The sequence below is a fragment of the Lotus japonicus genome, chromosome 4 (assembly GCF_012489685.1).
Source record: "Lotus japonicus ecotype B-129 chromosome 4, LjGifu_v1.2".
Lineage (NCBI taxonomy): Eukaryota > Viridiplantae > Streptophyta > Magnoliopsida > Fabales > Fabaceae > Lotus > Lotus japonicus.
The window spans coordinates 68,538,897-68,566,499 of NC_080044.1; the positions used below are offsets into that span (position 1 = coordinate 68,538,897).

Sequence of the window (27,603 nt, forward strand, 5' to 3'; positions counted from 1 at the left end):
AGAAACTCATGATCTTCTTGAGCACTACACGTAATCAACAATGCCACTAATAGATTAAGAACATAACTTTGAGTCAGATATCAAACTAAGATGTTCCATGTAATTTTTCATTTAAACAATCTGCTTAGCAAAAATTTCATACAATTTGATGTTCAACTATTATTAGACATAGACGCCACTGGCAAGTAAGAGAAACAAGGATCCAAAGCCCTGCAAGAAAATAGACACATAAGCATAAGTTTACAATTTTATACCAACATCATGTCAAAGTGACTGAAGATAAGAAATAGAAAAAGACACATACCAAGAAGACTGATGCCACTGCTCCAGTTGTCAGCTCCTGAGCAAGGGAACGGGTTTTCCGAGAAGAGGTTGCTTCATAACTGCAAATAATACAGCCAATTATTCGAATGAGTAGAGAGAAGTTAAAGATACAATGATAAGCTGTCAGCTGAAAATTTATAGCTTATGAAACTCGAGCTAACAAGATATTGGGGAACTTCTGATCTGATTAAAGTTCCAATGGTTCAAGCTTCAAGTATCACACTCAATCATTAATGCACCACAAAAACATAAGACTAAGTCCAAGCTGAACAGAGGCACCAATCACTAATACATCACTGAACCAATTGTAACATTAAGATCTGAGGTAACATTTCACATATATATGCTTGATGCAACTACAAAAGTTCACCCATTAAGTGCATGTCTGGATACACAATGTAAAATCACAGTGGACAGGCACAATAACTAAGGTAAGTTGCTTATCTCCACCGTGATTTGTGCTCATTGTGATTTTCAACCATGTATCCAAACATGCTCTAAGACAATCAGACAATCATCCTTGCCTTATTAGATTATACAAAACCAAGTAACAAAGAACAATAAACCCAGAGATAAGTTTTATTTTGTTGTCGGATGTGTAAAGTACAATTCCTTGTGCTTCTCACTAATCCTTGTACATTAACTAGTTAACAACAATAGACGAACAAAAGTTGCTTATTCAGTATAAGGGGCGTGCGTATATACAACCACCACCCCAAAGCTGAAGACGTTTTTCCTTCAAATAAAACCATTTCATTATGACCTTGAAGGATATTGTTCTGGAAGCACTTTTGTTAATGATAAATTACACTAAATACTCCTACACCTGCAAAAGCCTTCACCCCAAGCAGCCAACAGATTTAAGATTGTTCTATCATTTGATTCGATACTACCCGCAAACAAGTAAAATCTACATCCCGCCGCGCAATTCTCTGAAAACTTCCCCTCTGGCCCTGACTACACATGATTAATTATGACAAACGAAAAAGAAACTCCCCCATCAGCAGTTCAGAACCAAATTTTGACTTTGACTAACCTTCAAGACCACTAAATCAAACCCAGAGGCAGTGTTCACTGTTCTTAATGTTCATTCAAACTTCTAAGATTCATAAATCCTATCACAATTTGCAGGGTAATTACATACAAATCGAAATCGAAACCGAAATCCTGTTTAGAAAAGTGGAGCAGAAAAGGAACGACGAGATGATTGGGGGATCGGAACTTACATGAAGAAAGAGGCAGTTAAGACGAGACCGATGGCGAGGGTGAAGACGGAGAGTGTAGGGTACCATGCATCGGGGACAGGGCTGGTGATCGGTTTTGGAGCCTTCAATACACACACAAAGACCCAAATTCAAACACACAGAAATGAAAATGAGATTCAGAAACGAAATTGAATCGATTCGATTCGGAGGAGTTACCATGGCAGAGTGTGGAGATCGCAGTGACGGATCTTGCACGTTCTGAACTTCACCTGCTGCAAACTGCAAATCACCTCACTCTCCTTCTGTCAACTCAGTGTGTATATTTTTCTCCAGCTTACGGTTGCAATGAGCCCAACTTGAAGAGCCCAAATTATAGCTTTTTTTTGCTATGTCTAGCCCAAGTTTGACAAAAAAGGATTATCATTTAAGAAATATCTAAAAACCATAGTTAGAACTTAAGAACCACAAATAATCAATCAAGCATATCTAATAGATAGTTGTAATCCTTAAACATCTAATTGAGGGTTTGACCCCTGAACAGTCTCAACTTAATGTGATCTCAGAGTCTCAACGTTCCAATTGTGGAGATGTTCTGACAAGGTCTCCACTTTACCTTGGCAAAAGATGTAACATCTAGATGTGTATATTTTTCACTAGTATGTACGTGTAAAAATTAAGTTCTAAAAACATCTCATATTAACATGTCTCACTTTTGTATATGCAATCACTTCAGTCCAGGATAGCTTAAAATTGTACTAAAATAGGAAATTGGGCTTGTTCATTTCTTCATTAAATGCGGATTTTCTTACTAAGTATTCATACCAAATGTTGATGTCCATTTCAGAGTGCAAGCTTTGAAGCATTAAGTTCACCTTATACACATCTTACACCAGGCCTATAAGCTTACGATATTACAATTATTTGGACTGCAAATTCATGATGCATATAGTCCTAGACACACCAAATAGCAGCAACCCCTCTTGGTCCAAAAATAACCCCTTAAATACAAGTAGTGTATTCACAATTTAACAAAAAAACTCCTTTCACCCAATTTTATTAACACTACAAGTGCAAAGTCTGGTTCTTTATGTTCTATAGCACAGTGGAGTCCTCATCCCAGAAAAAAAGGCCAACTTCTGTAGTCAAAGGAAATGCTCCTCTTTCCACCACACCAATTTAAAATGCCTCTTGAAAAGCTGGGACTATAAACTGTAGATTAACAAATCCAGGAAAACCAATTTCCACAAAGCAAAATTCAAACATGGGAACCTGGTCATAACTTGAACATAGTTCCATGTTCACTGGCACTACCACCAGAAAGCCTTCTAATTATCTTCCACAACCGCGTGCTTCTTTCGGATCTCAGAGGTTCTGAATAAGAGTTTCTTCTAAATGATTCAGTATCTCGCCTGCCGACTCTTGCGGATGAACTGAATTGTTCTGATGCTGACAAGCATCTTTCAATATCAACTTCAGAATTAAAGTGACTAGCCGAGAAATGTCTTTCATCTTGTAGTTGTCCAGAAACAGTGCTGGCTCCCCCATCTAAAACAACAGATAAATCTTCCTGGCTAGAACTTCTTGAGACTGCATCTTCTTTTGCTTCTTCACATTCACTGCATACAAGTTTTAAAGCCTGAACAACCTCACCCATGAAGGGACGGTTTGATACCTCTGGTTGCACACACATTGATGCAATGGCTGCAACTTTAGCTACAATATCAAAAGGCACATCAGCTCCCACAGATGGATCTATTATTGCTTTCAGACCTTCATTACTAGCGAGAAGTGGACGAGCCCACGCAACAAGATTCTCTTGACCAGGAGCTTGTGACATGTCTACAGGTTTTCTTCCCGTCAAAAGCTCAAGAAGAACAACACCATAGCTGTACACATCACTCTTAACAAGAAGATGCCCAGTCATTGCATACTCCGGAGCCACATAACTGAGTTATTTGTTCAATTATGAAAATAAGATGTATCAGGAAATGCATAACAGTGAAAATCAACCAGGAAAAAAAGGGTCCGGCTCCTCTAAAGTGAGTCGGAGGTAAAGTAAGCCATCACAACATTGATCGGGTTGTTTTTTATTGACTTTTCAAATTAGGTGATCACTATTAATGGTGTGATGACTTACTTTGCCCTCTAAAGTGAATCCACTCACTTTAGAGGAGCCAAATCTGGAAAAAAAGGTAGCAACCAAGTTTAGATGTTGTCATGGATTTAAATTCAGTTCTTGTTTCTACTGAAATAAGCTGATAAAAAAAGACAGCAAAACCAGGACTAAATATCCTATGATCATATCGATCCTCTCAAAAAAATTCAAAAATCATTCGGAAGAAATTTATGTTGCAGTGGGTAGTGTACTAGCCAAGGTGAAAATTTGGAAGACTATTTCTCCAACAAGATATTAATAGGACAGAACTTAGGTACAGTTTCCATGACAAAAAATAAAGCTGTACCCAAAAGTTCCCATGACACGTGTTGATATGTGTATGTTCTGCCCATCCGTTGCTGCCCTAGCCAATCCAAAATCAGCCACTTTTGGTGTAAAATCATCTTCCAACAATATGTTGCTAGACTTGAAGTCCCTATGTATAACGCTGGGACTTGAATCTTCATGCAGATAAGCTAGACCGCGAGCTGCACCAAGAGCTATCTTCATCCGAGCACCCCAATCAAGTGTGCAGTTTTCCTTGTCAACCCCTACCAGAAGGCCAAATAAATAAAATGGAAACATTATCTAGAAGGACTAAACAAATGGCATACTACCTCAACCCAAGGCTGAAGTAAGTTAACAAAAAAAACAGATTTAAGTACCATGTAAATGGGATTCCACACTGCCATTTGGAATGAGTTCATAAACTAAGCCTCGGAAGCTGTCCTCAGCACATATACCAATTAACTTGACCAAATTTCTATGGTGAAGACGACTAAGCATCTCAACCTCAGCTAAGAATTCACGGTCACCATGATGATCATCCCTCATTAGAACCTTGACAGCCACTTTTGTTCCTTCTCCGAGGACACCACCGTAAACACGGCCAAAACCACCTTCTCCAAGTATTCTTGAAGCATGAAAATTATCAGTAGCTTTCTCAAGGTCATTCATGGAGAAAGTCTTAGAAGACCCTGTATAAGCAGCAATGCTAGATCGAAATGATGAGGAATTAGAACCAGCCCCTACATTTCCAATTAATGACACACGAGCAGAACCTGTGAAATTCCTGTGTTTTGTAAGCAAAAGGGCTTAAAAATGATAAAACAATGAAATGTTCACATTTATTACGCAGTAAGGAAATATTCCAATGTATATGCCTTGAATAATTTCATTTCAAAATACTATGCTTATGAAAAAAGATATGATTTAAAATCCTTCAAATTGAATTGCTTTTCGAGAAAAGATTTCTGATAAAACACAAGAAGTTATAGAATTAGTTACAAAATAGTCACAATGTTATTTTGGTGGTCATAATTGTGAGGTAAGGACTTAAGCCTTAAGTAGTAGGAGTTAGAAGAGATATTCATTCAGAATTGTTAGCTTCGGTGAATTGAGCAGTAGTTCAGTAATTCAGTTTTAGAAAGGGATTCCCCTTAATTGAAGGCAAAACCTTGGAAGGTGAATCATGTCCTTTTCTGTTCATATTTCATTCACAAATAATAGATTCATTCTTTTTCTTTTTATTCCATACATTTCAGTTCTTGTTCATCGGTACATCATAAATTCTGCCATATTTACAATCTATATTAGGTTAGACAATAGTCTAAGTTAATTCATATTTTGTAAATACAGTATTGTTTTCAATGATCAACCACTTAGACAAAGAAACTAACAGGGGAAAATTCACTAGCTAGTTCACCTGGTTCTAAAAATACAAGCGGTTGCATTACCTGGTGTTTTGGTAAGAGAAGGTGGTGAAAGCCTTGGGGTTGAGGCTAGTTGACTAACATGATCTCTAAATTTGAACATGACCCAAGCAACAGCTGTACATAAAACAGCTGCTAGAAAAACTGAAACAGCAACAATGGCAATTATGCCTCTGCTAAGTCCACCTTTATGCTGACTCTTATGTATGTCAACCCCAAGGGGCTTTATTGCCCCTCCATTATTGCCAACAGTGGAATATGGGTCACCATATATGAAGGGAATGCTTGAAGGTGGTAAAGGAGGAGAAAGAGGTAAACCTGTAACATAAATAGCATCCCGTATAATTTCTCACCTAAGAAGTCGAAGGAAAGGTTACTCAAGAAATTGAAATTTATATATACCTGGATAGCTCACATATAACACATCATAGTCGCCAAAGTAGTAAGCCTTTATAACTACCTTTTTATGCCAAAATCTGTCAAAAGTCAGAAAGGCTGTTGTATTATCAAAATTTTCCCCAAGTGGCACCAAATCAATAAGGACAACAGTTTTCTCAGGTTCCTGGTTTGCTTCATTGGCTCCCATAATTCGAATTTGACTTTGTTTCATGAAAACGCCAGTGGCAATTTCAGAAGCCAGCTCTGAAACCAAAGGGAAGAAGGTATAAAGAGGAACACTAAGGCGAAGACCAACTCTCATGGGCGAGACACATCTGCATGGTGCTCCTGGTGGCGAAGTTACATAAGGCTCTGAGCAGACAGTTGATAAACAATCTGAAAAATGCATACGTCAGTCTGATGAACAAGGCACAAAACAGTCCAAAAGTATTGACAGCTATAACTAACTCCAGCATAAAACATATTAAGCAGAGAAAGTGCAAACCTTCATTTGGAGGTGGGGGTGGCAGTGCATGAATCTGAGGCAGGAGGAGCATCTTAGGGCTCTTGATAAAAGACTTCGACGGAGATACTTAAGGAAGAAAAAAAAGATACTTGCATTAGCAAATAGTAATGAATAATGCACCCTAATATGTTGCTGATAATGAAAGGATGAGATTTTCTAAGTTATTTTTAATGAATTAGCAATGATGGAATTTCTGCAACCCAGAAAAAGAAGCGATGGAATTTCAGTTTTTCATAATTTCAATTGGGGGTGAGGGTTAAATTTGATTGATGGAGAAGGAACAAGTGCAACTTGGTTCATGGCTGAATGAGTGGGGGAAGAAAATGAAGAATCTGTGTTGCAAAAAAAAAAAACGGAGAAGATATGCCCTTTGTGTACATCTCATTACCTGGGTTCATTGGTAGTGGAACATGATGTTTTTTCCCACTTGCTGACGACAATGAGGGAGGAATTGCTCTATCTATATCAAAATTGTAATATAGAAATTGGTTATATATTCAATTGCTGCAAAGAACTTTATTAGTGACAATTAAATAAATCATGTACCACAGTAAACCTTAGTGTTTTGAAGTGGGAGGAGAAACCAAACATAATGTAGGAGCAAGGCTGGTAGTTATGTTACTCACATGATGATGATTATAAAATGCTAAAAGGTGACAATGCAGGAGAATAACTGTCTTTATAGGTAGGATATTTATGAAATGAAGTCAATGGCTCAGGAGCATGATGTAATTGCGTTGCTTTTTGTGCAGAAGGAGCTACAGCAGATAAAACAATGGTTGCAATGTTGCATACAAAGTACCAGTTAAATTCAGTCTGTATGTTTGCAAAAACATTCCATCATGATATCAACTTCGTATAATTTGAACTTCATTGGTAGGATAATCTCTCAATAGCTTATGCACATGACTCACTGGGGATTTCTCTAAATAATTTTCTCAATTTTTGGTGCTAGTCTACCTCGAGCAGGGGAATGGATTACATCTGTAAGTGGCTTTGGTGTTTTGTACAAAGGTTCAGCAGCTGGTTCTCCATCCTTTCTCCAATTGGTGCTTCTTGAAGGTGTTGACGTGGGAGAGGGAACAGATGCTGCACCACATGTTTTGTGTCAAATAGATGTCCATGATTTGAACTTTTGAAGTATGACTGTGTTATGCCATTAACATATAAGAAATTAAAGCAGATACAAATATTGAACACTCAAAGAATGATACACATGGAAAAAAAAATTGAATATTGAGAGCAAAGTTTGAAGGGAATATAAAAGAAATTCGGGGAGGGGGGGGGGGATTTTTTCCTCATCAAGAAACTAACTGATAATTGGGTGCTGAAAGTTGTAAGTTTGTAACTAAAGACAAGTTATCAGTAAAGACCTTAATGGTTACATATTACATATTCTACTGCAAGTCCAGTGGCAAAAATTTTGTCTTTAAATATGTTGAACATCTTGCTTGCAAACATCACCAAATAACTATTTGTGTTAAACAGCATCATGATCATTTATTTGTCATTCCTCTATCCATAGATCAGAGATTATGCATGTAAACTAAATATTACATATACTCATGATTGCCCCTTTTTAATCTCAATTCAATTGTTAAGGTATCTGAATTCGTAGTTGTTATGGTTTCTCATACAATAGCAGTTAGTTACAACAAGTATGTGTTTCGATAACCGTTGAGTTAACGTGAAAGCACATTCATCTCAATCCATAAGAAGAGTTTTGTTCACTTTTTACCTCAAAGTGAGTGCTAACATCCGTTAGAACTCACGCCAATGGTATCCAAACATAGATAGTGAGTCAGTTAGAAAAACTAGTTAATTACTTAAGAGAGGTTGAAAGTACAGGGGACGTCTAATCTAAGTAGGAGGGTTACAAGGGACAGACATTTTAGCACTCAGTAAAAAGAGAAGTAGCTCAGTTGTAAGAGAAAATCCATGGAGGAGATTTCTCTCTTCTTCAGATTGATATATAATCGTTGATGAAGATTTGTTCTTTCATTAACTATCTTTCATCAAATTTCTCTGCTACTTTTTGCAGATTCGTGAGAATATTCCTCAGTTTTAAATTATTATGTGTTGGACAGGGAAGATACAATTTACCCAATTGCTTGGGTTATCAACAGAAATAGTAATTCAGGCAAAAAAAAAACCTTTTAAACCACTGTAATTTTATATGACTTGCAGAGAGGCTATATATATGGAAATGTAGTTGCTGAATGATTCAACAGAAAAATGTCACTGTACTACAATGTTTTAAAAACAAATGACGAGAGGGGTGGAGGAGTTGATAGAACAATATCCTCAAAATTTTCACCTGGTAATTTTGATGGAGACACTACTGGAAAATTTGGATGGACCAATGGTTTATTTACTGGAAATGCACTAATTGGTGATGTGGCTGGTGCTGCATGAATTCAACAATAGAAAAAATGTGAGAATTGATAACTTTGACATTAACTTAAAATTTATCTTTCCCACTTCTTTCATCAAAATAAGGTAATAAAATTTACCAGGTAATATGGATGGAGTTGTTATTGGGAAAATAGGGTGGGTCACTGGTGGGATGTGTTCTATTTCCCATGGTGGGGATGCAACAGACTCTGTGCTTCAATGGAAAAAGAGAAAGCTTAGAACCATATAGTTGAATTTCAGAGATGATTCAATAAGATTGTCACCTACTTGGTGAAACTGGCTCAGGAGTGTGACCTTCATCCGTACTCCTCTTAACATTTGGTGGAATACTTCCATGTTGAGTTGGTTGACTGACTGGTGAATTTTCTTTCAAAGTTGCAGGAGGTTTTGCTGCTGAAACTGAACAAAATACAATAGAAAATCAGAATTAGGTTCAATACCAGTTGGAAATTGGCAATGATAGGGGAATCATTTGCAGAAACCTGGAGAAATGGGCTCCAAGGTGTGACCAGTATTTGCATTCCTTTGATGAGCATTTGGCGGTAAACTCCCATGTTCAGGCGGATGGCTGACAGGCAATGTTTTTGGTAAATTAACTGCAAAAGGGGCTGTTAAAAAATCAATGGAAGAGCATATTGTGGTTCAATACTAATGGGAAACTGAAGATGACAAAAGGAATTTTTATTCAGGTGATAATTTTTTTATTTTATCACTTGCCTGGTGAAATTGGTCCTGGGCCGTGGCCCTTATTTGTTCCCTGCTGAGGAGGATAACTTTGATGTTCAGTCGGTTGGCTGCGTGGTGAATTTTTGGGAACATTGGTAGAAGGTGTTACAATTGGTGCTGTTCAAATATTCGACACAATAGGATATTAGTATCAATACTAATTGGAGGCTGTTGACTATGAAAAGTAAAGCCATCCAGTAAGAATTATTGCAAAATCATAAGACTTCTATCACATACTTGGGGAAATTGGCTCTGCAGTATGACTCTTATTTGCTCTGCTATCATCAACATTAGGTGCCAAATTTCCATGTTCACCTGGTTGGCTAACTGGGGAATTTTCTGGTGATCTGCCAGAAGGTATTGCAACTGGAGCTGTTAAAAAATCCAATAGATGGAGCAGGAATCAGGTTCAATATCAATTGGAAGCTGGACTAAATTCCTCACACAAAAACAAAAGGAAACAATTCAATCATGTACCTGGAGCAGTTGGTGTAGGGGCAGGAGGCCTAACAAAAGGTGCTTTCCTTGGAGGTGGACTTGATTTTACAGATGGTGGCATATTTCCTTGCGCTGTTGATGGTGAAGGAATGACATCATGTGGTGGTGATAATGCTGCTGGGCTTGAACTTGGAGATATGAACGGTTCAATGTCTTTATGCATCTGAGGAGTTGGAGCTGATGAAGGGAGTGGTCTTATATTTGGAGGGTGAGAAAATGACCCTGAATCATGACAAAAGAATCTTCTGATCAGATGTTCCTAAGATTATTTAATGGAATAAGGGAATGGATTACCATTTGGTACTGGTGGAAAGCTTGGAGCAATGTTTCTCGATGAATCTCTTCGGGGTAAAGAACCAGGTGATTCAATAGGGGAAGGATATGTATGCAAGTTTGCTGGAGTTGGGGACATAACAAGCCCTAAAAGGTAACAATATATCAAATACTAGAAGAAACTAAAAGGGATGGTGAACAATTAACTTAAAAAAGTTAACACTGGAGCCATTTAATTTGTATGATATGTAGACATACCATCTGGTTCTGGTGGTAAGCTTGGTGCATTGCCTCCCTTAGACTCTCCATGATTGATAGGACCAAGTGTTTCTGTTATAGGAGGAATGGCAGGAAGGAATAGTGGAGATGGAGATAAGATGGAACCTTAAAGAAGATATCATATCATCAGTTGGAATGCCCAATATACCATTAGGAAAAAGGAGAGAAAATAAAAATAAAATTATAACCAGCAAGCTCAAAATTGACATATCAGATGACTAATAAGTCAAGCAAACACATGAGCTCACTTTACTTTAGCATTTAGTTTAACCTTTTGGAATCTTGGTATCACTCTTCAATGTAGTTCTTCTTGTAGATTTTGAATTAAAATTCAAAATTTGTACTGTATATGTGTTCAATTGACAAGAAAACTTGGCTATAATTCTTTACTATTAACATGTACAAATTTCAAGACTGCAGGCATCTGATTCTTAAGTAATTCACCAGCTTCCAACAATGTTTGATTACTAGTTGTATGACTTTGCAGTGGAGATTTCCACATATAAACCAATTATCTCATAATCAAAAAGCCACTACTAGCTAAACTTGAAGAAGCAAATCAGTAGTTCTCAGCCACTTCAGCAGCTAAAAATATTATGAACCTTAAAAACCCTAGTTAAAAAATTTAAGTCAGCAACATTGCTCAAAGTAAACCAATGTCCTTGGTTCTAAACTTCTAATAGCATGTCATCTCATTAGAACAATTGTGAGAGCAAGATTCAAAACCCAGTAGCAGCTTGCATTAACTTCAATACATAATAATTGAAAATAGATTTTATTAGCAATGCAAGAGGAAAACAGAAAGGAGAAGATATCTGGTGCTCCATTTGATTGCAAAGTTGAGCACAAATGTGGTAATTACTAATATAAACATTGTACAATTGAAGTTTGTTAGTTAACCCACATCAATTACTTCTAGCTTAAGCATAAGGGATTCACTTCAATGAATGAAAACTAAGCAAGTACCTACCTTTGGATCCTTGAGCTGCCACAGCAAAGGCAATGATGCAGAGCTGTAACATCAGATCCAAAACCACTCCCATTCCCATCCCATGCCAATCTCCAAGAACAACCTCCTTGGCAGTGATTCAGAGCAGATGAAAAAACAATGGATTACAGATGTTGAAGTTGATAACTTGAAGCAAAGATGTTAAATTGATTAAGACCCACTATACTGTGACACCAAAGCAATGAGAAGAAAGTATATGTTTTTGGTGAAAAGGACAAGACCCAGAACATAACATCTCTTGAAAACGAAGTTAAAAGTGACATAGTGCACTCTGACATTGGCAGAGTAATTTCCTACATGTGAGTGGTGAAAAGTTGAACTCTGTCGACTCAGTTCATGGAGTTAAAATTGGAGAACAGTGTAACACGTGTGTGTATTCACACAATCGAGACACATACGTTAAGAAACCTCAATTAGAATAGAATAATAGTGTACCTCATGTTATCTTTTATCACAAGAAGGTGTTCTTTTTACATGTAAGCTCAGGGATTATTAATGGCTAATGTAGCTTCTTTGACAGAAAAAGTTATCAAGAGTCATGTTTAGAATATTCAAGAGTTGGTGGTTCACGTGTTACCTTAAGATCAATAGTAATACTTTAGTGCAAGCTGCAATTTTTAATCGGGGCCACATGCAATAAAATGTCTTAGCTTCAAAAAATAGTAGGATGTGTTTGGTCAATAAAACTTTATTATAAAATATTACCTTAATTTCATTTTATTTTAAATTAAAATCTTTAAAATCAGAACACAGTGTAAAAAGAACGTCTTAATCAAACAAGATAAATACATTAGTCCCATTGTGTAAATCTTTAGTGAGTTAGACAATTGGATTAAAAAACTCAAACTAAATAATATCTAGTCCCATATTATTGGTTTGAAACCAGGGGGGGAATTAAAAATTGTATAAATGGAAGCTGTTGGTGAGAAGAGTCCATCACTCATTTGGCAGACAAATACAAATGCGGCTCCCGTGGTTTTCTTCACAATGGAAACATAAAAATCAGAGATTGAGGAAGTCCAAAATTGCCCTGGTTACCTCAAATCAAGAGTTTTTCATTGCAGCATCCAACGATATTTTCAGGTGGACTATTGACGAAACACAAGAATAATGTTCAAGAAAATGTATTAAATAGTGGCCTTTAAATTTTTTATTGGCATAACTGAAATGAAGACAATGAAGAGGCTGTTTCCATCAAATGAAACTTGATAAGGTACTCAAATGCCATAAGAATCATATTTATTAAATGCTTATGAAGGAAAGGTGGTATATGTATGAGACAGAAGGAAACAGACATGAGGGCCCTGCCCGGGTGACACTAAAACAAAGTGCAGCTCAGCTCAGCTTGTCACCAAGGACGGTTATAAGTTAAGGGCGAAATATCTCCGTGATTTTTTTGTTGGATTCTAGTGAAGGGCACATAAGTCTCAACATGCTCGAGTGGTGGTAGTAGTGTGGGACACTCTGGTGGCTTTGCTGTCCACATGCGCCATTTGCAAGATAACAGGGTCGATTGTGTGGGATCCATCACTAATAAACCAACCATTATTTGTTAGATAAATCCAGTAGTGCTCACTGACTCACTCCTGATGTTGCTTCCAGTTTCCCGCAAGCTGAATCATGAAACAAAAGGACAAGACAGCATTCTATACCTAAGTGTATTTGGTTTATTTGTTTCTGCAGTAAGAAGTCTCATAATCACTGTCACTAGTAAATGGTGTGCTACAATATTCTTGATGCTCTGTTTTATACCTACCAAATTGTGTGCTACAATATTCTTGATGCTCTGTTTTATGCCTACCAGGCACAAAAGATTTCCTTCCATTTTTTGCCATTTCTCCCGCTGAATTCTGAAGGCTTGGCCTATTCAAATCCAACCTCTCATTTTCTTGTCCAAGTGTTCGTTCCATTTAGTTAACCACTAGTCCAATTCCTTATTGTTTCAGTAAATACTCTTTTAACAAGAGTTTCATCAAAAAGATCCAAACACTTACAAGAACAAATGAACCCTAACTCTTTTCGATAGTTATGTAGTTTCTTTTGTCAAAAGAAACTAAGGTAGGTAGCTTTTTTTTGGATAAGGATTAATGATATTCATTGAGAAATTAGGTCTAGCCCAAAGGAGGGGGGGGGGGACAAAGCCCACATGCAGCCTAGTAACAAGACTTTCCCCACATTGTCAACATAGCCTCTACCTGCCTGCCGGTCATACAAACTAGTCAGTCCATGAAAAACTTATTAAAGTGGCTAAAAATTCCTTCCGGGGGCCACTAGGCTAGCATTAGCCAATAAGCTAAGGTCATCAATAGAGCAAACATTTAGGATTAGGAACAGCATACAGAAAAATACTACAGTGCATTGCATTATAGTCCTAAAGATAATAAAAGCTGCCAGAAAAATACAAATGAAAAGGCACAATAATTACATGAGAACAACAAAATAATGTTACACCAATCAACTAGAGTCTACAAAACTGAATTTCCACAGAAGGGTTGAAGCCAACCTTTGAGATAAAAAACACAATTGTAGAGACTTCAATTCTAGGCAAATGGAAGTGCAGATATTGCAAGATCGGAGCATTAATAAAAGGATACCGACTAACTAGTTGGAAGTAGAAGTATATCTCACCCTCAACCTCCCTGTGCCTCAAAATATATATGCAGCGGCTGCTTGTGTCACCAATGCAAATAGCTATGTGATAGAATAGAACCTTCAGCTTGGTGATTCCTCGCGTGAAATATTTAGAATAGCAAGGTTGAGGCATCTATATAATGTGGCATATAATAGTCACAAAAATAGCCACCGGGTTTAGAGAGAACAAGTTACAGCAAGTCCAAGTTAGGAGAGGAAAATGAAGCTCACCCTAGGAAATGCTGATAAAAAAGTGACCAATTGAAATCCATCCGGACTATCATGTCTCCTAAGCACATAATCATTGGGAAAGAAAAAACTGCAAAATCAGTTGGTTACAATTATCAAGCAAACAGAAAGTTGAGTGGTTATAAAATTAAACAAATATGCACCTCTCAGTTTGACATTCAGCATCACATGCAATTGGGCATATAACAGAAAGGTTCGGTACGATTAGATTAAGGAGTCACCATAGTCATCGTGGCATAGGTGTAAACTGAGAATTTAATGCTGAATAATCAACAGTTTGGATCATATTCTTGAAATTGACTCTTGAAATCTTCGACTAATTTCATCTCTTCATCTTTGCTATATTTGCGAGTCCTCCAATCTGCATTATCTGCCATATTAAGCAACCCTGCCAGAACCTGATTCACATTTACAAGTTTTACTTCTTACTCTGATGAATACAAGTTATAATTTTATAACAAAATCACGCTAACCATTAATGATCTCTTCCAGAAAAAGATACGGTTAAGAAATATATTCATATGATTTTATATTTATTAGTACATCACACTTTTAGAAGGCTACCTCTCGTCCAAATTGGGCAGAAAATCTTTCTTTCTCCTCAACATGATGGAGCAAAATTGTGCCTCCTGGTATTTCAGCATAAAACAAGCTTGATTTCCCATCAATTTGTTCCTTAAGAAACTTCCTTCCATCAGATATGCTATCAACTGAGTGGCAACAAGTAACAACATAAGAATGCAGCAGAAGCTTAGAAATAAGTTGATTTTTTAAGTAACACCAAGTGCAGATGAGAACAAGGTAAAGAAAAAAAAGGAAGTTAAGGGGGAATAATAGTTAAGAAGAACTTGATGGATCCGGATCTGAAGGGGACCGCATAAGCAATGAAATATGAAGCATTCCTTGAAGATTAATACTTACATTTCTTTGCCACAAATTCAAATCCCAACTTTTGTGCAGCTAAATTGAATGCTTTTTCAACCATAACTGCTTTGGAAGATTGAATGGGAATGGCCTGCATAAAAGGGTAAAATGAGAGAGAGACACTATGAAGCTACCATTGATCTCAATCACATAAAAGTTGAACTAATACGGTCATCGAGGAGGGGGGGGGGGAACAAAATTAACAAAATACTAATGTTAGAGCTAAAAATAACCAACTAACGAGATAGATACCAGATAAAATATCCAAAATCGAAGGACTTATGACAGAAAAAGGTCAGCCAGAGCAGTTAGTCCATTAGTTAGTCAGTTGGAAGGGGATATATAAAGAGAATTTAGGGAATTCATTCAGGGAATTTAGAAAGTTTGTGTGAAAGGGGAAACCCGAGATAAGAAATTTTTCTCCTATTCTCAATCATTCAATAAAAATTGTTCTTTCCTTTTTTTCCTGTTTCTATCAATTTTCTAGTTCTTTTTTTGAGTTTGTAACATAAAGTGAAATTAAGCAAACTATACAAGTAGAAAGTGGGCAGGCATGAAAAGAAGGGAGGAGGAGGAGGAGGAGGAGGAGGAGGTGGAGGAGGGGGGAGCCAGCTCATTAAATAAACAAAGTGCAAAGAGCAATTACTAGCCAGAATTTCAACTCGCTGAAACTTCTTTTACCTGAAGATTGGCATGAGTTCCTCGTACAGAAAGCCACTCAAAAAAGATGACCTCCTTTTCCTGGTCCTTGTAGTACCTCTTGAGACTGTTTTGAAACCGAAAGAGCTCAACTTCAGATTCTGAAGACATGGACGGGGTACTTGGCATATGCTCAACTGGTATTATCAGCACATGGTCTTCAACAAGTGGACCTTTAGCCAATGCCAAATAGTAATTTTCCCCAATGCTTATTATTAAATGTGACTCCACATTGGGGCTTGACAAGCAAAACCAACATTCTTGAGATCTGCAGTTGTATTGTAGGATAGATTTATCAATGGCAAAACACCTAAAGTTTAAGTGAACACGGAACGACCAAATAAACCAAAATATGAGGAATAACAAACTAAAAATTAACCACATTAGTCTTGATATGACCCAAAAAATCACAAATCATGTATCACCAAAGAACTGAATGTATATTAATTATAGAATATAGTAAGTCAAAAGACAAACCTGCTAGACCTAATACTTCGGGACCCAGGTCTCGTGGAAGGATGCATATCACCTTCATCCTGCAAGCTGTGCTTAAAGTTGCAATCTGGACCCCTTTCACATTTTCCCTTATTCAAAAAATCAAAACAAACGCCTCTCATGCCGTGTTCCCTTGCATCTATATCATGTCGAAAATTGCACTTCTCTCCTCGTGGACAAGAGCCAGATGATACAAATTTGAAACACAGCTTATCACCATCCCCAGCTCCATGTTTTAATCGCTTTTGAGAAACATCATCATATCTCCAATATTGAGAATCAGAGATACCATCACTGGATCTCTTTGTGGTATCCTTTGGAGAAGTTTTGTTCCCCACAGATGTGTATGGTGATAAGGTGGTAGTTGTGGTTTTCATGGCAAGCTCAGTTGAAGACATGGTGGATGCAGGTGTTGGAGAAATTGCATGAATAAATTTCTGGCATGTAAAAGCAAACAAAATTTTACCCCATTGCTTTTAGAGATATATGAAAAGTTTATTTTCTCCATAAGAGAATAAATAAAGTACTATCTCAATTGACAACTCCAGAAAGTCCAAAGATATCTATAATATAATACACATCAACTAGTGATACGGACATAAACACACAGAGGAAGAAGAAACTTGAGCATAGAGCTCATGGGAATTCCGGTGAAGAATAGGGCATTTTTTTACGCAGAAAATTTCATAAAATCGACTGAAAGAAGAATCACCATGTCGACAACCAATTAATCATAACCACTTTTAAGTTTTATCACATGAAAATGATAAAGAATTTGCAATTTTCAATTAAATAAAGACAATCCCATATAGACATATGCTAAAGAAGAATAGCCAAACCTGCTTATCTTTATTTCCAACGCATGCCAGCCCTATGAAACGAGTGACATGCACAGCATCAACATTGGAATATGGTTCACGGACATAGTATATACCTTTAGTACCTACAATGTGATAGCTACCAAAAGAAAATCATAAGGCAAAAATGCGAGGATCAGGCCTGCATTTATGAAGGCCACATAGAAGGTACATTTGGCATTCCAAATTCCTGTAGAAACATAAGAGACTAATTCTGATCTAGTGAACCAGAAAAATAAAATTATAAAACTTGGTGTGGACTGTGGATATCATGAAGATATTGCTTAGAGGAGGTTAACTCTTATTCACCGGATCCCCTTTTCCTCACATTTCAATCTAAGGAATTTCAATCTTATTCCTATATATAAACAAAAACTAACAGAATTACAACACAGGAAATGAATAATTAAGACAATACAATGAAACCATATAGGTGACACACAAACTGTGTAATCTCTCAGCCACTTGGGCTTGAGCTTATTCCTTTTGGCCCTTGTTTGGTGGCACCTGACCCAATTATTGTTCAGCAACACATCCTTCATTCTCAATCTGCATAGCCTCTCCTAATCATATAATCGATATGTACTCCTAATGACTACTACAGACCACAGGAGCATACTCAAACAATTAAGACCAAAATACATCTGCCAAACCCCGCCCGCTTACATACTCCATAAACATACATATTCCATATAAGCAAATTAAAATGACATCATAAAACTGGTGGTGATTAGCAATTGGAGTTTTTGCAATGCATTTTGGAGATTAAAATTGAATTTAAGGGAAAAAACAATGTAGGCACTGAATCTTGGAGGTTCCTAATTAACTATGGTGAAAGAACATGCAAAGGAAAATATAGGAATGAACTGCGATCTATCTATCTAACAAACAATTACCGTGGTTTAATCTCTTCTACTAACTCTGATATGGTCGGATCACTGCCTATAGAATCTGAGAGTCCAGCAGGAATGTCTGAAGCAGCTGCTCGATTAGTAACCCCGCTAGGCCATTCGTTAGTAATATTGAATCAAGGAAATCAACAAATAGATTACTGAGTAGAAAACAAGAAACTACAATTCTGAGAATATGAAATACTTAATGCACATGAATTGAAGGATATGTCAAGAACAAATCAACAATTCCAGGTTCCTCAGCTATTGCGCGCAAAGCATCAACATCATCTTGACTATAAGTTCCAAACTGTTGAACATTTGATGATTTCCTACCAGATAAATAAGCCACAGATAACCCTACAAATCATTACAATAGGTAAGAATTTGCCACTGCATTTCATTTCAAGTATAGATAGGAATTCAATTCAATTCAATTCATTCATGCATAGTAGTTACCTACCATTGAGTGTGAATTTGCCACTGCCTTTCAACCAATACAAATTCTCACAAACCTTCAAGCCCTCCATCATGAAACCACGGTTAGCAGAGTCCTTGGAAGCTGCCAAGAGAATTTTCGGGGCTGCGACGCCGTAGTCGCCGATGAAGTAAGTCGGGAGGGGAATGCTGGAGCCACCTTCGATGTAGGCCATGAAGTCTTCCATCAGGTCAGGTGAGTCCGGGAAGAATTGACCCACGCACAAGAGCGCGTCGAATGGACCCGCCGATTTGTTCACCTGAAAACGGCGATCACTGTGAGTGATGATGATTCGCTGCAATGCCTAAGAGGATAAACCCTAGAGAGAGAAAGAGAGAGACTCACCGATGAGACGCGCTTGAAGAGCTGGTTCAGGCGGCCCAAAACGTCGCCGCATAGGAGGATTCGAGGGGCCATGACGGAGTTTTGATGGTGTGGAAGAGAAAACCTACAGTGTGTTTCACTGTAGCTCAGCTTCTTCGCTCTTGCTTCACGAACCCAAATTTTTAAGTTTTGGAATCTTTAAAAAAATCAAAACTAGTTTTCACTTTTATAAATTTAATTTTAGTGTTTTATGATTTTTCAGTTTTAAGAAAATGTTGTCAACTTTGTAAATTCATAATTGTCACAACTGTTATAAAACATCTTCTATCAACATTACCTAGTGTGGTGGTGGATGTTAGTGGTGACGGCCATAGCAGTGTGGATGAGAAGGTGGAGTGGATGTTACATGGTTGTGACGGTGGTTGTGGTGGGCGGACGTAGTAAATGGTGGTGGGGGGTGGAAGGTGGTGTGGTGGTGGTAGTGGCGACAATAAAGGTAGTGGTGATGGTAGTAGTGGCGCTAGCGGTGGTGATGGATGATGGTGGTGGCTTTGGTGGAGGCCGGTGTTGGTGGTGGCGAAAGAGGTGGTGGAGGGTGTAGCAATGACGTGGCAATGGTAGATGTTGATGGTGGTGGCACTGGTAGTGGTGGAGGGTGGTGTAATGGTGTACGAATGGTGGATGTTGGTGGTGGTAGCGGCGAAGGAGGTGGCAGTGGTGGTGGCGGTGGGTTATACATGTTATTGAAATTAAAAAACGTTACTACAAAACTAATTTTCGTGGTTTTAAAAATTAGCCTAAAACTGTTTTGAAATCAAGTAAATAAGCATTTCAACTACATTTTTTTCGAGTACGTTTTATTTTTTAATTTACTCACAACCACCCTGAACGGATCCTTATTTTTATTTCGTGCCTTTCAGTTTTGAAAATTGTTTTAAACTTTAAAATTCACAATAGTCACGATAATTGTAAAATATATTTTATAAACTTTACATGTTGTAGTGGCAGATGTTATATGGTGGAGATATTGGTTGTGGTAAAGGAGGAGGTGAAGGTACATATTACTTGTCATCATTAGAACCATTATGTTTATTAGTGTGTCTCAATCAATTTAACACATGGATAGTACTTGCATTCTCTGTCAATTTTCGGCCTATTTATAAGTGTTTTGTCGTAGTTGACTCACTTAAGTGAGCTCAGACCTTGCTTTCAACTTGATTTTGTTTGCTCGCTTAAGCGAAATGCACCGATTAAATCTCTATTCCTCTTTGCCACTTATTCGCTCAAGCGATCTTCTAAGCGAATGTGCTACTTGATTTAGTTTAAACTCTTCCTTTTCATCGCTTAAGCCATGTTTGGTTGCTTCACCACCATTATGTGATTTGATTTATTATGTATTAAGTATGATTATGATTATCTTTATTTACTTTGGGATTACAGACAACTACTTATTACTGGTAATCACAATTCCCAACACACTTGAGCTCCCACTTAGTTTTTTAGGGGAAGCTCGTCTTTTATTAAGCAAGACAAAAATGTTTGCAAAAATTGCATGAGCTACAGATTGAGGAGGGGAATCCCATCGCTCATAAGATGGATACAATGCAGCTAAAGAGGTCATGCAGTGGATTGCATTATTTTCCTTCCTCTTTACATGGCTAAAAGTAATACTTTCTTCGTTCTAGAAAGATTGTTGTTTTTTTGAATTCTTTCAATATTCCAAAATGTTTGTTGTTTTATAAATCCAATGCATTTTGTGTTAAATTTTTTTCCATATCTACTACTTCTTATTCATGAGTTTGAATTTTACTATTCCTACAAGACCACCAATCACGTTGCGCCACGTGTCCTTATTTTTTCGATTTTTTTTAAATTTTTGTGTGGCATTATTTGAATGGGCTGAAGCCTTATAGATAAAGATTGCCCAAGTCTACTACTACCTACTAAATAGCCTTTTGTTACTTTTTTGCCCTATCTTCTTCAATGTCATCCAAATCAATCACAAGTTCACCATTTCTTCCTTCATGTGTTGTCTTCTCTGGATTTTCTGATGGCATCCTCACCGCTGCGCGCTGTTTCATGTCAGAGGACTATTGGTATGCCGAAAATGGTGGAACTAACCATGTCTCGACACCTCCATTCTTTCACTGTTGTTTCGTCATTCTTCTATTGGATAGCCGGAAATTCCAGACCTGTGTGCATTTTCAAGGGTTGAATCTGGCATGGACAATCTATTGGTCAGTTATCAATCTAAATCGCCATAAATTTTCTTGATTTCATTGGATTGTATTCGTACTATTCAATCCTCCTCATATGTATTCAAAAGATTTTATTTCAATTTTGAATAAATATTGTACATCCAAGTACATATGATGACCTACATCTGATAGAGATGTAGGTATGCCAGTTAATTTATGCAAGTTTTCTATAAATACTCCCTGGATGAGGATTTTGCATTCAGTGTGCTTTCCCATTTCCCACTTCCCATTTGCCCCTTTATTGATTTCAACTGATTTCTCAAACGTATGGACCTATAAAATGGAGGATCTATATTTTTTTGTATCCACAAGATTGCGGTAAGGGATTTTGAGATTTTTTTCCAGATTTTTCCTGAAAAATCTACAAATTAGAATAGGATCATCCAAGGCCTGATTACTCTCAATGCATGAACAATCTGCACTAAAGCCATATTTTGAAAAGATCATCTATTGTTTGTTTGTTATTCTTAGCATTTTCCCAACCTGTAATCTATTTGTGGAGCCAATATGCTGGGAGAAACTAAGATAATTTGGATTGGCAATAATGAGATGAAGAGAACGTAGGGTTCTTATTTGAATTTGTATGGTTCTTATTTTTATATGACAGAGATTGTTTACCGGGAATTGACATTATGTGTCTTTCACTCTATGCAAGGAGTTGCAATGTTAAAAATAAAAGTTTGATTTGTCAAGGGAAGATATGGTGGCAAAGGATGAAGTAGATTGTAGAAAACCTTTACCAAAGGCGTCCTCCAAGTTGTGGGAACTACATCTTTATGCATCTTTGAATATTAGAGCTTTTGAAAGATGTGTATTTTTCTGTTGGAGGTGGAGATTATGTGATCCATTTTGGCCTCCTTGATTGATTCATAAACAGGACAACCATCTCAATGTGGTCCCTGATATGATGCTTCTTTGTTGTTCCATTATAATCTATATAGGGGATCTTTGGAAAATCATGCTTTAGTGTGTGGTTGTTATATCAGTCTTGGTAGTGTTACAGAGTGCATATGAAAATATGTACTTTTGTTATATGTGGTGATGTTGTGTTGATCTTAGATTCAGGGGACATTAATTTTATCTGTGTGGAGTACTATTACATTATCAATCCAATAAGAAGTTGGTTCTAAAAAAAATAAAACATTGAGTCTCTGGTTTAAGTGCTACTGGAATGGTTGCTTAATTGCAAAAGTGTACCCATTCATCTTCTATACTCTGGTCTTTTGTTTTCGGCTATCATGCAATGTTTTGATTTCTTTCTCTTTTTCTTTTGGTTATGCTTTTAAAACTATGATGAAAGCAATGGAACAAGAGTTTTTTAATGGGTTCATTTTTCTTCTTTTAACATCTGCAGAATAAATGAGTATGGTGAATGAGTTTTCTGCAGTTAAGATGTCAATAAGTTGAGTCTCAGGCTTAAGCTTAACAGACTACTTTTTAGGGATTTGTCTTACTCATTGTCCTTTTTTATGTGGATCATATCTAAGATGACTTTTATCTCTTAATTAATTTCAGCTTCAAAGAAGGATAGGCATTATCTTCGCTACCAAATAGAAGTTAAGTGAAAGTTAAAAGATTTAACATTTTCCAGTGAAATCTTATTCCTGTAGAAGAAATTGATTACCATGCAACCAACATGTTATAGATGTACTTGCTGCTACTTCAATCTTTTAATTATTTATTAATGTTTGATTCAAAATTATGGGTGATCATGAAAGTATGTTTTTCAATCAGTTTTAATTAAATTTGTTGTTAAATTCATTCTTTTATCAATCTATTTTGCAGTCAGTTTCTTCTGAAAAACTGTGATCAAATTTGGTGTTAGATTCCTTCTCATGAAGGTAAGAACTTAGAGTAGTAGCCAGCTCAAAGTCATTGAAGGATGAAATCTTAGGTCTAACTGCTAGCTTTGTCTTTGCAGGTTGCATATAATGTTCCATTTATGATGCCTAGAAATTCTATACCCAAACTGGAGCTTTCATCTCCACCCAAATCAAATATCCTTCATTCCAATCCCATACCACATGATGGCCTTCGTGCTGGCTCTGAAACAACTGCAGACTTTCCTTCCTCATTGCACTCTCTTCTTATGACGACAATGGACCTCACTAAGCCTAAAATTTAAGGTTATCTAAGAGAGCAAAGATCTCATATGGTATTTTTTTATTTCTCATATCGGTTACCTGTATTAGCATGTAGTGACAATCTTAATGGACAATGATATTGAAGTGGATCAAGAAGTTAGAACTATTCATGCTAAATGGAGAGATTTCTTGCTTAGTAAGGGGCTGGAGAACATTTATCTTAATGATTTAGTTCAAAAACTTCTTAGTCTGCTCAAATCTCAAAGCTGATTGTGTTTTTTGATTGTCTTTATTTTTGAATTTCATGTCTAAGCTGAATGTGTATAGATAGTATACAGAATGAACTTGATTTTAAAAAGACAGTAAGGAAACTAAGGATCCATTGAAACTCTGTACATTGATTTTTTTTGAAACACAATAGACTTGGTATTTGAAACTATGCTGACACACGTGTTATTTGTTTTATTAATTTGTTTGGTAGACAAATCAAATTTTTCTGATAATTTTTATTTAACATGTTCATGTTTCTCATTTGTTAAACCTATTTGATTACTAATTACATATGACATTTTTTTAGACAAAACAGAACCTGAAACCCAGCTATCATGTCATTATGATTTATGATTGGAATTTAAGGGTTTAACCCTTTGTTTTATTCAAGTTAAGCGAAGAAATTTATAATGGTGAGTATATTTATTTTATTTTTTTAAGAATTGTCCAACTAACTTATTTAAACTCATTGAATGGATGATCTAAATTAATGTAAAGGAAGGAAACAGAATGAAAAAGTACAATGATATATTCTTTCGTTTGTTGTGTATATACAATAAGAAAAGAGAATGAAGATTGATTAAATATTGATAAACTTGCTCAGAAGATTTCACTATAGTCTTTCATCTTGAATGTAGAAAGTTTTAAGGGCCGTGTAAATTGCTGCATCACTAGAATAGGACCTATAATACTAGAAAGCGGACTTGATAACTATGATTAGAACAGGGTTATGTTAAGTGACAATTTGTGTTGTGTTTCGTTTAAATTGGGTTGCACTGCACATCATGTTGGATGGGGCACATTTGGTTTTAGGATGATAATTCTTATTTGCTATCAAATCTTCTATTGAAGTTCTTTTTTGTGCTATTAAACTTTGTTACTATTAAGTCTTGGTTAGCAGAATCAGACTGTCAAAATTTCCATTAAAAGATATAATTAGTACTTAGTACTTTTATTGATTGATTATGGTAGCCATACCAAAGATTGATTGAGCATGAGGGTAAGCAAAAATGTAATTGTTAATATGAAGGTCACCGTCTTTGTAGGAGTCATTGTCCCGTCTCTTTTCTCATTTATACCTCTAGGAAAATTTGCATTATAAAACTTAATCTGAAATCACACATCAAGCTCTTAAAGTACTTAAAATTCAAATTTTGTATTACTATTTTATTACTGGAGTCCTTTCCTAATGATGCATTGTTGAACAAGAAAGAGTATTTATGTCCTAAAAGAAAAATTGGTTATTGTTATTATGTCTTTTTAATTTGAAATAAAAGAAGGCTCCTCAAGAACATTGTCTTCAAGGAAGTTTTCCAAAAGATTTACAACAAACAATTAGTTTATATAATTTCCTAATTTTTTTCAGGGTACTAATTCAATTAACCAACATTTGAGCAACATATATTATATTCCTTATTCGTACCTCTTTGTATGAATTATTTATTTATCTTTTACATGAAATATTGGGCCGAAGGTCACACCCACAAACTCTGTACTAACTGTAAAGAGCGAACCAAAAGGGAAGATAATTACAACATATAAGCGTTTCACTATTAAAATTGTATGTTTTAATAAATATATCATTGTATTATTCCATATATATCGAATACTCAATGATTATAATTAACAATTAATTTGTTAAAAAATTACTCGTGCATCGCACGGGAAAACTGGCTCTATCCTAGTATACCCTCATTTAATACATTTTCTCTCACTTATCACCTTTCATATTAACCAACTACAACTCTTCCCTATTAGCTACATTCTTCTCTATCTAAGTATAGTTTAATAGTTACACATAGTCTTAGTAAAATTAAATAAGGGAATTTTAGTATCATTATACTATCAATAATTATCATCTTAGTCTTTGTATCACAACCTTAAACAACAATCTTTGTGGAACAGAGTGAGTAATATATGGAAACTCCGAGCTAAGACCTTGTAATCTTTGGATGATACCTTCAATATATGGTGGCACCATAGAAGAGCTCATGGCCCTTATTACTGATGTTGAGTCTGATTCAAGAACAATGTGATCCATCTCGTGTCCATGTGCTAGTGCCAACCTCCAACTCATCACTGATGCTTCCGCGACTAAAGGATCCCTTTGTGGTGTTTCCTGCTTCGTTGTCGTGAACATCATTTTTGCATTCTCATCCCTCACCACTGTTGGGGTTGATTGCAATGTATGTCCCACATTGCTAATGAAGGAGAAAAAAGATCAAGTTATGCATCTTGGAGAAGTCTCACATCGCTTAGATTAGTGAGGGGTGGGAGAGTCCAAGGCTATATATAGGGATCTCAAGCTCCTTGTTTCAACACACCAAAACACCAAAGATGTAGCACCTGAAAACACTTTAAGTTTATATTTGTGTTTTCTTTTTCTCTTATGCTCTTGTTTTAGAGTATTGTGAGATGTAGTTCAAATATTTACTTTGGAGAGTGTGGGTGTACTGAGGTTATGGAGTGGTTGAGAGTGAAGTCTATGTGTTGTAACAATTTTCACATAGTGTTTATTCTCACATCGCTTAGATTAGTGAGGGGTGGGAGAGTCCAAGGCTATATATAGGGATCTCAAGTTCCTTGTTTCAACACACCAAAACACCAAAGATGTAGCACCTGAAAACACTTTAAGTTTATATTTGTGTTTTCTTTTTCTCTTATGCTCTTGTTTTAGAGTATTGTGATATGTAGTTCAAATATTTACTTTGGAGAGTGTGGGTGTACTGAGGTTATGGAGTGGTTGAGAGTGAAGTCTATGTGTTGTAACAATTTTTACATAGTGTTTATTCTGTGGTTGTCGGTTTTGACAACGGTCGTGGTTTTTTCTCCGGTTTTGGAGTTTCCACGTTATATTCTTGTGTTGTTGATTGCGCTCCTGGTTTATTTTACTTCTGCAGCTGTGTTATTTCCTAACAGTGGTATCAGAGCTTCCGATTCGATGGATATCCGTTTGTGTGATATTGCGAAGGTGCTGAAGAAGTGGTCTGCAACTGCGATGATGCTGTGATGGATGAGTTGATGCAATCATGATTACAGAAGGCGTTTTGGGCATGAAATTGTCCAGGTGACACACGAGCATTGGTTGATATAGATGCAAGGTGTATGGTGATAGCGTGCGGGCATTGGTTGGCATTGATGCAAGGTACGTGGTTATGTCGATTGCTGATGAACTTCCGGAGAAAGCCAACATGGAAGTTGCACCATAAATTTTCAGCAAGGTTTCGGCATGTCGAAATTCTTGGAATGGTTTAGTTCTAAGTGAAGAAAATTCTTGGGATGGTTTAGTTCCAAGTGCAGTGTACTCTTTATGGTGGAGTATGATAATTTAATTTGTCGGTATATAGACAATGAGATTTATGTTTGTCGGTGAAGACAATGATTGTCGGTGTAGACAATGAAGATTGAAGACCATTACAATCAAGGTGGAGATTGTTGGGGTTGATTGCAATGTAAGTCTCACATTGCTAATGAAGGAGAAAAAAAATCAAGTTATGCATCTTGGAGAAGTCCCACATTGCTTATATTAGTGAGGGGTGGGAGAGTCCAAGGCTATATATAGGGATCTCAAGCTCCTTGTTTCAACACACCAAAACACCAAAGATGTAGCACCTGAAAACACTTTAAGTTTATATTTGTGTTTTCTTTTTCTCTTATGCTCTTGTTTTAGAGTATTGTGAGATGTAGTTCCAATATTTACTTTGGAGAATGTGGGTGTACTGGGGTTATGGGGTGGTTGAGAGTGAAGTCTATGTGTTGTAACAATTTTCACATAGTGTTTATTCTTTGGTTGTCGGTTTTGACAACGGTCGTGGTTTTTTCTCCGATTTTGGAGTTTCCACGTTATATTCTTGTGTTGTTAATTGCGCTCCTGGTTTATTTTACTTCTTCAGCTTTGTTATTTCCTAACAACCACCGTGCCAAGTCATGTTGCATCTTCTCTA

The 27,603-nt window shown here is 36.6% G+C and overlaps 3 protein-coding genes and 1 long non-coding RNA gene across 6 annotated transcripts; 1 reads left to right on the top strand and 3 right to left on the bottom strand.

Annotated features, from left to right (window-relative positions):
- Nucleotides 1-31: 31 nt before the first annotated feature.
- LOC130710987 (uncharacterized) lies at nt 32-1,901 on the bottom strand. The gene is made up of 4 exons (XM_057560407.1): nt 1,746-1,901; nt 1,551-1,651; nt 305-383; nt 32-210 (listed from the first exon to the last, which is right to left on the bottom strand). The coding sequence occupies exons 1-4, from the start codon at nt 1,746-1,748 to the stop codon at nt 163-165; spliced, it is 231 nt and encodes a 76-aa protein (XP_057416390.1). The 5' UTR covers nt 1,749-1,901; the 3' UTR covers nt 32-162.
- A 443-nt stretch (nt 1,902-2,344) lies between these two features.
- LOC130710985 (receptor-like serine/threonine-protein kinase ALE2) lies at nt 2,345-12,060 on the bottom strand. The gene is made up of 18 exons (XM_057560405.1): nt 11,462-12,060; nt 10,471-10,596; nt 10,234-10,359; nt 9,919-10,161; nt 9,679-9,813; nt 9,433-9,558; nt 9,198-9,323; nt 8,983-9,114; nt 8,814-8,903; nt 8,618-8,707; nt 7,261-7,389; nt 6,689-6,760; nt 6,280-6,366; nt 5,799-6,170; nt 5,421-5,714; nt 4,350-4,745; nt 3,992-4,235; nt 2,345-3,475 (listed from the first exon to the last, which is right to left on the bottom strand). The coding sequence occupies exons 1-18, from the start codon at nt 11,538-11,540 to the stop codon at nt 2,803-2,805; spliced, it is 3,540 nt and encodes a 1,179-aa protein (XP_057416388.1). The 5' UTR covers nt 11,541-12,060; the 3' UTR covers nt 2,345-2,802.
- Nucleotides 12,061-13,899: 1,839 nt separating this feature from the next.
- LOC130710986 (zinc finger CCCH domain-containing protein 64) lies at nt 13,900-19,244 on the bottom strand. Of its 3 annotated transcripts, none has more exons than XR_009010531.1 (11): nt 19,069-19,244; nt 18,709-18,982; nt 18,476-18,605; nt 18,252-18,371; nt 17,338-17,455; nt 16,481-16,935; nt 15,986-16,271; nt 15,302-15,395; nt 14,945-15,090; nt 14,524-14,778; nt 13,900-14,420 (listed from the first exon to the last, which is right to left on the bottom strand). XR_009010531.1 is itself a non-coding variant. In XM_057560406.1 (11 exons), exons 1-10 carry the CDS (start codon nt 19,138-19,140, stop codon nt 14,650-14,652), a joined length of 1,824 nt encoding a protein of 607 aa, XP_057416389.1. In that variant the 5' UTR covers nt 19,141-19,244; the 3' UTR covers nt 13,900-14,450; nt 14,602-14,649. The 3 variants fall into 3 exon arrangements, 1 of the variants encoding a protein (XP_057416389.1); XR_009010532.1 differs by having other exon boundaries at nt 13,900-14,450; XM_057560406.1 differs by having other exon boundaries at nt 13,900-14,450; nt 14,602-14,778.
- Nucleotides 19,245-21,147: 1,903 nt separating this feature from the next.
- LOC130716194 (uncharacterized) lies at nt 21,148-23,668 on the top strand. Its single transcript, XR_009011889.1, has 2 exons — nt 21,148-21,284; nt 23,227-23,668. It is a non-coding gene; the product is annotated as an uncharacterized LOC130716194 (long non-coding RNA).
- Nucleotides 23,669-27,603: the final 3,935 nt, after the last annotated feature.

Coding starts and splice junctions, on each gene's coding strand:
- LOC130710985 (XM_057560405.1), bottom strand. CDS start 11,540: ATGGGAATGGGAGTGGTTTTGGATCTGATGTTACAGCTCTGCATCATT. Junction 10,597..11,461: donor GGCAGCTCAAGGATCCAAAG/GTAGGTACTTGC, acceptor ATCTTCTTTAAG/GTTCCATCTTATCTCCATCT. Junction 8,904..8,982: donor TCCTGAGCCAGTTTCACCAA/GTAGGTGACAAT, acceptor ATTGAAGCACAG/AGTCTGTTGCATCCCCACCA.
- LOC130710986 (XM_057560406.1), bottom strand. CDS start 19,140: ATGGCCCCTCGAATCCTCCTATGCGGCGACGTTTTGGGCCGCCTGAAC. Junction 15,396..15,985: donor GAACTCATGCCAATCTTCAG/GTAAAAGAAGTT, acceptor CCTTTTATGCAG/GCCATTCCCATTCAATCTTC. Junction 14,779..14,944: donor CTGCCCAATTTGGACGAGAG/GTAGCCTTCTAA, acceptor AATGTGAATCAG/GTTCTGGCAGGGTTGCTTAA.
- LOC130710987 (XM_057560407.1), bottom strand. Junction 384..1,550: donor TTAACTGCCTCTTTCTTCAT/GTAAGTTCCGAT, acceptor TATTATTTGCAG/TTATGAAGCAACCTCTTCTC. Junction 211..304: donor CAGTGGCATCAGTCTTCTTG/GTATGTGTCTTT, acceptor ATTTTCTTGCAG/GGCTTTGGATCCTTGTTTCT.